Source organism: Alosa sapidissima, chromosome 7 (genome assembly GCF_018492685.1).
Source record: "Alosa sapidissima isolate fAloSap1 chromosome 7, fAloSap1.pri, whole genome shotgun sequence".
In the NCBI taxonomy this organism is placed as follows: Eukaryota; Metazoa; Chordata; class Actinopteri; order Clupeiformes; family Clupeidae; genus Alosa; species Alosa sapidissima.
In genome coordinates, this window is record NC_055963.1 from 7260888 (window position 1) to 7271588 (window position 10701).

The 10701-nt window shown below is 39.9% G+C and overlaps 1 protein-coding gene across 2 annotated transcripts; it reads right to left on the reverse strand.

Moving 5' to 3' along the window:
* Positions 1-7066: 7066 nt before the first annotated feature.
* On the reverse strand, positions 7067-10701 carry hoxc12a (homeobox C12a). Of its 2 annotated transcripts, none has more exons than XM_042098728.1 (2): positions 9972-10701; positions 7067-9135 (listed from the first exon to the last, which is right to left on the reverse strand). In XM_042098728.1, exons 1-2 carry the CDS (start codon positions 10576-10578, stop codon positions 8897-8899), a joined length of 846 nt encoding a protein of 281 aa, XP_041954662.1. In that variant the 5' UTR covers positions 10579-10701; the 3' UTR covers positions 7067-8896. The 2 variants fall into 2 exon arrangements, with proteins under 2 accessions (XP_041954662.1, XP_041954663.1); XM_042098729.1 differs by having other exon boundaries at positions 8381-9135; positions 9996-10701.

Here is a 10701-nt window from a genome sequence, read left to right on the forward strand (position 1 = left end):
TTTGCAATCCTTATTTTCTGTGCCGATCACTATTTGTTGAACTGAATAACCGTCGAAAGCTCAAAGTCTGAATGGATACTACATATGGAATATCATATCCCATATAGATAACATATTCCTCGTATTCACACGGGCCTAAAACAGACAGGCTTCTAATTTCAAAAGGAGAAGAACTATAGTAAAACTTGCCAATACGCGTGGTTAGAGATAGATGGAGATACTTTATTTATCCAGCACGCTTTGAATAAAAAAATCAAGTGTCTTTTGCTAGACTATGATTGTAGCCTACATTATTCTAAAATAAGCATTCGACGATTTGTCTGTGCGATAAAAGCATATTATAATGTTTCGGCATATTTAACGAGTGGCAACTTTTTAATTCCATTATAATGATCTGTTATTGGGCATGGTTTCAACTGACCTAATCTTCTAAAATCCCAATCGCTGAAACTGATTATATAATGTGATAGCCTAAGATAATTATAAGTTATCTTTTATGCATTGGTCTCAGTTATCAGAAAACAGGGGTTTATCGGTTTATTGGAGTGTTTAATGAACATTTTTGTTAGCATGCCCACGGATTATCAGGATTGTTGACAGGACTTCTATTTTAAAAGAAGTCTGTGGCAATGACATTACTTTGTTTAGAGCCCTTTTTAGATAGATAAAAGGTTGAGGTGCAAGATGCCTACAACCAAGTACAAAGAAAACAGACAGCTGTCCAGACACAGCACTTGAATTTGACCACTAAAATCCTCCCTGCGTCCACCATAAAAGCACGAATGGCTGGAGAAAAGCAAAACCCTTTGTTCTACAAACAACAAAGAAAAAGAGAGGGAATATAACTAAAAAGTAATTAAATAAAGAAAACGTACACCTGCAAATACCGATTAAGACGAAGATAGGGAGCATAGGCCTAGATAACATAACATCCTAACAGGTAGACATACAATCGACAAAAACAGAAACATGCGAGGAAATTTTAATATTTAATTGAGAAATGAACTGTCCAATTTAATCAATCTGTGAGGTCCGTGTGCATTAACATGCAAATAAATAATAGAATATTAAGCAAATGTCTAGGCAACGTGTATATAAAATCCTGAGCGTGGGCCATCCCATACATGAGCTAAGGTATGTGGATATCGACTCTATTTGTGTCTATTTGCGCATACGAAGTGCTTACAGTATGTATTTCAACTGGTGGCACGATTAATGGAAATGTGATCTCATGGCGTGATACTCGGGAAATCCATGGACAGCACAAACCAACAGATTTTCTCCTTGATTGGCTTTAAATAAATATATGCACAATGCATGTTGCTTGTTGCTTAAAATGCAGTGTATTGTTCATCAGACCATGGAAAGAGCAGAAATGGATTACAAAGTCTATGCAACACCCAGTGAATTATTTTCTATAGGGTTCTGTACATTTGGGAAGGGGTTAATTTTAAAGTGACAGTGATCTACTCGCAGTAGGACCCGGAGGCTCAGCCGTTGCGCGTCTTTTCTCTAAATAAGCACTATTTCTCTTGCAAATGGCTGATCCAACGCATCACGAACATCATTTGGTTACTTTGATGAGCTAAATTTAAAGCGTCCAAACTTCAGAATCGGGCCAACAAAAAAAATCAGTGAGATTTCTGGAGTCCTGAAAGCCACAGAAGGAAGAGGTGCTGTAAATATTTGCCATTCTCTGCTTACAAACACTACTGTTGGGGGAGTAGGACCTTTACGACACTGTCTGCGGAATCTAAGCAATGTATTGCAGCCTAGGTCCATAATTACAACCTTAAATCTGTGGTTCACGGTTCACTGTTGTTTCGAAGAATACAGTTTGCCTTAATACGACTACCCTTCAACACATGAAGCAAACGCGTGAAGTAAAAGGTCGCTCGATCAGAGTTCATGGTGACCAATCGATTGGTGTTCTTCTTGAAAGCTCGTGTGCTTACACGCAAGCTCTTTTTAAAACTTCGACCATTCCGAAATGAAAACATGGTGTTCATAGCTGTATGCTATAGGGATCTTGCAATACTTCTCAAAGCTTGTCCAGAAGCATTAAGACCATACGCCACTGTTGAGCTATTCAGTGGCGTCTCCTTTCAAATCGGTCAGAAACCACGGCTAAATATGGGGAGCGCGCGTAATAACATTACTGTCCCCTCATGGCCTAGATAAATTTAATTGGATGTAAGTAGGGCTGTTAAACTCGCTTGTATGAGCTGTGAACAGTTTCGAGCAACAACAAAAATGGCCCTAGTTTTTACTGAGGTCTCAGAGAGTGCACCTATCCGTGGAGTGTTGGCAAGGGGACCCGCACCATATGAAATCCCATTAATTTTGTGGGGCTACACAAGTGTCATTTGTACATTATCTAGTCACAATACATTCTGATCAAGGACATTATTCAATTTTAAAAGGATGGTCACAGGGAATGGTTAAGTATTTGTCCATAGCTGCCAAGAGGAAATAGAAACATTGGCAACCCCATATGCACTTACTGTGGAGTTTCTTGACATGCAAGAATAAATGCTTTTGAAAATTAAGAAATGCACGTGGATTGAGGGTAAATACACGTGCCTAGGACGCACTTGTCAATCTCAATCAAATAAGGACATTACTAGGGTTCACCGCAAGTCACCACTGGTACTGGTACTCCGGAAAAAAATTCTAGTTCTTTTTAGTTTGTAGTTCTAGTTTCTAGTTCTAATTATTTCTAGTTCTAGTGCACTCCGATATGTCAATTAACTGTTTTATCTTAAAGTTTCAGTCATTCTAAATAATCCGTTTTGAAATAATTGGCGCATGGAAATCAACGGTTACCCAATGAATCAATGCCTACATCTAGACCATAAGATCGTGGTATGAATGTGGAGGGGGGGGGGGGGGGTTGCTATTTTAATAAATGATTGTCCAGTCAATTGTTAACCGGCCAAAGTGGACCCGATGGTAAGCAATGCTTGTTCATGATGTCTTTCGTCTACCTAGCTGTTTTTATGTATTCGATTACATCGGCAACAAACACTATTCAACAATTCCAGTGTCCTAATTCAATTTCATTCCTTTTTTTGTTTCTAGAATATATCATTTATGTGTTTTGCTGATCCTCAGTGGAAAACAGCCTTTTGAGGAAATGCGGCTGCTTCGTAGTAGGGTATTGTTAAAGCCCTTAGCGTCACTAATAGTAGGCCTATTTAGCTATACATAAAAATCCAAGTAGTCTTACAAAAATGTTTAGCAATTAATCGTCGGACCACTGTCCAAAGACGAACATTGTCTTCTATTTAAGACCATCTTAAAACACATTATATGCGTCGGATAGCTACTTCAGATTGAGAGTTAATATTTACAGCTAAATATGACCAGTAGAAAAATGCCCAATTTTTGTCGTCGAAGGTTTTTATAGTATTTTAATATTATTTTCACTTTCTTTAACCAACAGACTTGGTTCTTTTTTCATAAGCTCCTCTCGCAAATTAAATACTGATACCTTCATATAGATACAATTGCCCCGAAATCGTCATGGACAACTTGGGAGCTGTTTAAATCGCCGTGGGCACCCACTTCTTCAGCACTGAAGTTCAATATCTGATGTAATCTACATTACGCTTCAGAGTAAGACGTGCACATGGAAAAATATACAAAGAAATGTTTTATTTTTACGTGGCTGTCAAGCAAAATTTACCAAGGGGAGATACGGCCAAGTGAACCAGTATAGTCTTTCTCCTGTACAATCGTCGTTTCTCTTGTTGCTTTCGATAATATTTGTGCTACTAGCAGAGGAGAGGCCTTACCCCTAAGGAGCAATGCGGTTTTCAAAGTGTCTATCCATTCACTGTCCGCACGCTACATGCAAAAATCAGATGCTTGGAGCGTGGATCTAGGATACACTCGTATGAAACAGAGCAGTTTCTGGAGTCTGACCTTCACTCAACAGAAATACACTGTATATCACTTTGTTTCAGCCAGGCCGGACCTTTGCCGCTGCGCGCAAGCACCGCATTTGAGTGACAATAAAACCCGTATAGTTGACCATAGGATAATAGCATCGGCCTACCTCCCAAAGTACACGATGGGTATAATGTATTGCTTTCCATTGTTCTAAACACGTATCTGGGAAAATGTTACGATTATGTTTAATCTTCCTAAAAAAAGGTATAGGGTTCAGTTATCAGCTGCTCGCTGAAAGACGGAGGTTCACTAAATAGCATACAAAGGCTTCCATCGTCCCGAGAAGACTTGTTTGTGTGAATAAATAGCACACATGTGATTATATTATTTGCCCGACACAAATCAAAAAATATAAATACCTCAAACATATAAACTATCCGTTTTCCGTCTTCAATTTAATTATGTTGTTGAACAAAGCTGTGTTTAGATGGGTTCAATATGTCCAAACACTCTTCGCTCCATCAACTAGTGGAGTATGTGGAATATAAGCATTGTTTACTTTAATGATCATAGCAAACAGCATTGGAGTAACAGTGTAATGAATTAGGCATCTCTTAAAATGAATGAAAGTATTCAGGGTATTTATAGGTGTTGTCGAGATGCTTTGTTTCTTATTTTTCATGCCTTAAGTTTACCTCATGTCCACATGTGCGCACAGGACACTGGGAATCCATATAAGGTGCACACTAACTTGACCTTCAATTTGTATGCTGTTCCCGCCTACACAGACAGAGCCCTGGCATGGGGTGGGGCCTAGCATTGTAAGACAGCACCATAACCTCTTCAGATGAGCATTTAAATCCTCACATAGCAGTCATCAATGCAGATGTGCATCTTATACACATGTATACCTTGACGCACAACACTTCACATTCTCAGTATTAACCCCCAATAAACATGCCCGTAACCAATTAGCTCATCCATGGTTCCATTAAGCTCGATATGGGGCGACTGTCATCGGATATTCAGCTTTTTGCTGGATCAGCAGTTGCAGGCCATGTGCACATTTTTAAGCTGTGATGACCTATTCACAGTTATTTTGAACTGATTGTACTTTTAACAACATGGTTGGTTAATTCAAAAACAATAATATCAACAGTTTCATGAGCTATAATCTTCACTTAAATGGTGCAGTGACGACACTCTTTCAGGACCGGCAGCTCTCATAACTTTTCTATTACTGTGCACTCAAATTCACGACGATTGTTCTGTTTGGCGTTGCTGATGTTTCTTGATGTCTCTCTTTGTTATTTCCCAAAGTTGTGGAAATACCAGAAATGAATGTATGCCAACTATTAGCCTTTACATAAATGTTTTGAGGCGTTTATTTAAAGTGGTAAGTATAGAACACTAAATAGATACGATCTTCTTTGTCTTTGTCTTCTGGAATCAAGCGGTTCATTTTCTTTAGCTCAAAATGAGCGCAGTTTAGTGTCTACGAGACTTTGTTCATATTTTCACTTATGCTTGCATAGGCTAGCCTACTATAGTCTGTTATATTCTAATTCAACCATCGTCTCGGACGCTGGGTCATTTTCTTTTTTGAAAAGAACAAGGCCCAGAATTACAAACACATGCTATTCTCTCGGACGCAAACACATGCTGACGTGCACTTTAGAAATGTTTTCATATGCATTTTCGGCCGAACATGAGCAAACACGTCCTTTCTCTGTGTCCAAGACGCGAGGAAGGGGTGGTGTGGGGCCCGTTAGACCACATGACACACAAGTTCTGTGTGAAGGCCATGGTGTAGCTCAATGACCTCTGCTCTGCGGAGAGAAGACACCATAAACAGACGAGGCTGGTCTCAAAGTCAAAAGCGATGCAGAGCTTTCAAGTGGGTTGCCATACCTGATTCGTTCTTAGTCTGTATTTGCTCATTGCTTATTTTTATAGACTAATGCTTAACATTAAAATCCAGAATGTGTTCAATCAAAATGAATAGGGTATCATATATGCCTAGACTTCACGGATGCATCATGTTTACCAACTATAAACAAACTAATGTCAATGATATCGAAGGTCAGAAACAGCACTGTTAAGTCTAAAGGACGTTTTTAATATCTGCTGGCACACTTCCACCCAGTAAACATTATATAAGACCAGTGCCGTTCAAAATTGATTCAATGGTTTCATTTCTTTCTTAAAGCATCATTTTAGGCCCTTTTCCCAAAACACCCACTTGTCAGGACCTAGACCTATTCCTCGTGCACTTGGCAATCCATATGCCCCTAACAATAGCAATTCCAGCTGAGTCAATCCTCACCATTACTGCGATAATAAGCAATTTCGTATTTGACTCGCGATAAAAAAAGCAACTTTTCTACCCGCTGTCTAACGGAATAGCCATGACTTAACCACGACAGGTCATACATTTCTTTGACTACATTTTGTAGTAATAATGACACAAGGGCTTACTGGTCATATTCATTTCTTTGGACATCATAGCAGAACCATAGAGTTCTCGAAATTGACGCACAGTGCGCATTGCCTTGTTCAATGTATTGGGGAATGCAGTGGCTAGGCTATACATGATGAAGGAACAACTACGAATGGGAAATCGTATTCTCAATTCAATACAGAGTGGAATACAATACAGGTGATGTTTAACTGAAATTATAAGGCAGTGTAACACAAATAATATACAAAGCCGCATTGTCCAGTGTTTCAAGAAACTGCCCATGCGTTAACTGAGAAAGTTGAAATTCTCAACTGTGTAACTATGTCTTCGCAATGGCAAGGCACCAAATTCACATAGTCTCGTCGTTGTCGTTATTCATTAGACATGCACAAATCAGTGAAATGGAAGAAGAGTTCTATTTATAAATAAATATTCTAATGAATTCACCGACATCTTACAAACAGGCGTTTTACTTCTAAGTCTTTCGCGTCGGACCTTGTCAATTTTAGTCGGTGTTATTAAAAAAATACCCTCCTACAATTATCATGCTTTGAAAACAAAAGAAACAAAAAATACACATCTTTTCTGAAAAAAGAAACGAAAAAAAGAGTCGTTATCCAATTACATAATTAGCCCAAAACAGTTGGCGGCCCAGTCAATTTCTAGAAAGACTACGTATAGTCCACGTTAAGCACCACAAACCATCAGATATTATGTTCATAGATTTTATTTTTCATAAACAATACACAGGGATACATTCGTATTGGCTACTCATGACAATTTATACAAGACAAAGGCGATAGATGGGGAATGCAATACTGATGCAACGCGCAACAGAAAGAAAAAACAAACAGGCCCAAGTGAATGTACGATATACCAAACACGACGAAGTTATTCTGCATATTAGCAGTATGAGATTCACACTTTACCCATGTGAACTATAGCCTAATAGATAGTTCAATGAATCCTCGAGACATGCCATTCACGAGCAAAATAATAGAAAAAGAAAGCAGCATCAACCCATTGAAATTAGACTATATGCCAATAATAGGCTAATAATAATAATAATAATAGTAATAAATATTGCGCGGCTATTCACATGTAGACACTCAACTCGTATTCTTTGCATCAAACATGACAAAATCGAAACGCCAAGTGAGGTAAAGTGTCTTCAAAAACTCGACAGTCGACAGTTCTCAAAAAGGGAGACATATAGCCTATTTATTCAACTCATCTATGCTAGTTCAGACTCCGCATGCACCACATATCTTTCACCTGTATTTCAATCATAATAATAAATCACATATAGCTATATAACAATTACCTCTCCCTTTTGGTGGGAATGTACGGAACAGCTGTACGTTTTTTGTACATTTTCCATTTAAAATAAAATATAATGAATACTACTTTGTCAAAACGCTTTCTACATTACTACATTACGACGTCCTGTGATTTTAGGCTTTAAACTTGAAAGAGGGAAACGTGCACTAATGACGTAGGCCTATACGCGTCTCTTCGCCCCTGCAATGGCACAGGAGAGTTGTAGGATTTCAAGTTCGACTACTGTGTGTTTTCCAAAGCCCCACGTATCAACGAGGCCTTTTGAATAACAGCAGGGTGTCGGGAGCAAACTGCATAATCCATTACTACATCGCCCTTGACTATCAGCTTTTCATTTCAAGTTATGTGAAAGGAACACTGTCAGTGAACAGGACAGAAATGGTTTTCTGGCAATTTTAGTGATAAATAAATTATGCGTCTGTCCATAAATTGCTGGCGCTGTGGTTAGCCTTCCCAGCGTTAGATATGCAACTTTGGGACAAACTTTGTGCCCGTGACCGTGAACATGTCGGCACACATGGTGGAAACTACAAATAGGGAGATACATATAGTGTAGGTTCTGTCACTGGGGAAAGGCTATTGAACATTTGGGTTTGATCCTCATTCGAACCCGTGCTGGAATAAGAGAAAGTTTGACACATAGGTTAGGACATGAGGGCTAATGAGGCTCTGCAGTAGTGATACTGCAACCCTTCATCTCTCGTACTTTCTCTTTTTTCAGATTTTTAGATTACCTTAGCTTCTTTATGTTCTTTAGTATCCCTGTTTTTACACTTCCTCTTAAATTATTTGTAACCTAAATACTAACCAGGATTTCTGGTGTCAATTCAGACGCCTCCTCGGCTAAATAAATAGTTTTCATTTCATAAAGGCCTACCTATTACCTGTCATAGTAACACGTCAAAACATACGGAGACGCTTGTGTATTATCCTTGCATTTTCAAAGTGTCAGGAAATACACTGGGAAATATCCTCCTCAACTAAACACTAAATACTGACACCACTTAAATACACATACACCACGCTGTCAACTGGGTTCCCACTAGCAGTTTATATATCTCGTTATGATATCTGCTATTTACACTTACTGAGCTTTAACTGTGGGGACCAAATGTGCATTTTTTTGTTGCAGCAACATTCTCCAAGGGACGGGGCCACTGCAAAATTGTGTGGGAATAAACTATTCTTCATATCATTCCTCTAAAAGAAAGATAAAGCCTGTTCCCGCATCAAAAGTCTTTTCTTCTTCATTCTCCTATTCTGGAACCAGATTTTAACCTGTTGGTCGCTGAGATTGAGCCGGTCGGACAACTCTCTCCGTCGCTGCCTGGTTATGAACTCATTGAGCATAAACTCCCCCTCCAGTTCCGCCAGCTGTAGTTTGGAGTATGGTTTTCTTTTCTTGCGGGTGCGAGTATGCATTGGGTACCATGGCGCACCTGGGTGGAGGAGAAGGATGGCACAAGCAAATGTCAGTCGGAGAGAACACGATGCCAATGATTACGCTAAGGCCAACATAGTTAGGCTATAATGACAAGCATTTCCAGTCGCCACTGAGATTAACGCTTGTCATGCAATCACCAAATTTTGAGGCAACTATTGCATGTAGGCTAGCCCAATACCAAATATAAAAACACAATGTTTACATGAAATAATTCCCTAGCTTTTTAACTTGAAGGAAAAAACCACTAATTTACAGTAGTCTGTGTCACATGAAGTTTTACTGTTGCAGTTAAAGCAACATTAACGCGATAATTAAGTCTTACTTGCAAATACCCCTACTTAAGCCATTTACTTTCCAGGCATATTAAAAGTACTTCTTAGTGCACAACGACATATATTAATTCGTTTTACGAGTCATTAAAACAAAACCCTCTCTTTTCGATGCATTCATCCACACCAGAGTTCACTTTGAATAACAATGCTAATTTATATGCGTAATGTGAAGGTAGCTCCAATGAGAGAAAAAACAACGCAACAGAGAGTGGCTTAAGGGTAAGTGTGTCTACACTACAGCACTGCCATCGGAGCCGTCGTGTTTTATGGTTTAGTGTTTACTGGTTGTATAAATGACTGAGCGCTAAGCCTGGGAAACCTGGAGCATTTTTAGGGCAACCCCTAGCGGTGTTGAACCATCACGCCTGCCCTCTGCAGGCAAACACAGGACCCCAAGCCCCTGTGACAACTAATGCGCAAAGAGCCTCTTGGTCAAGTTCAAGTTTTGAATCAGCTTAATTAATACACGATATCACGGTAAACAGATTTGTTATCATACCCTGACTGAATGTGTGGCACCCACCTCCGCCGGAGGCAATGCTTGTGTGACTTTCCGGCGATACCATGGTCTGGGGGTCGCTGTTCGAGGTCTTGCCTCCCTCGTTGAGCAGCGACGAGCTGGAATCGGACTCCAGAGACTGACAAGACGACGGATCCTGACTGATCTGCTCGGTCCCATAGTCATACTTTGAATAGGTGCCACTGTTGGTCATTCCATTGTGCAGTCCATGTTCAGACGATAAAGAATTGTCTCTTGCTCTCTCCTCCCGCTTAAGACTATTTCCATCAGAGCAACTCTCTCTGTTTGCACTGTTGTTACTATAATAGCACTTGCCCTCCTCCGGGCGGATTATTTCACACGAACGGTTAAAGGAAGGGTTAATGGATACAGGGCTGTTGAAGTAGGATTGAGGATATCCATTGCACGGCTCCGATGGGTTCCACGGTAGGGAGCAAACATTGTCCCTTCTTGGGTACGAGAGAGATGGTAGCCCCGCCAGTTGTCCCCCAGAGGCTCTAAAATTTGGAAAGTAAAATGTATCTCCAGTGTGGATGTTTACCAAAGGTCCCACAAACCCAGGATTAAGGAGATTATGCTCGCCCATTTCCGCGGGCCCGACCAACAGCTTCTAGTTTATTGCAATCTGACATTTAACATAGTTGAACCTGAGGGTGCATCCGATTGGTCAGTCAATGGTCACGTGTCTTTACTAACCCTCGCCACATAA

Bases quoted from the DNA above. Each gene is read 5' to 3' on its own strand.
- hoxc12a (XM_042098728.1), bottom strand. From the start codon at position 10,578: ATGGGCGAGCATAATCTCCTTAATCCTGGGTTTGTGGGACCTTTGGTA. The intron at 9,136-9,971 runs GTATGATAACAA...TCCTCCACCCAG, and splicing joins GTGCCACACATTCAGTCAGG to GTGCGCCATGGTACCCAATG.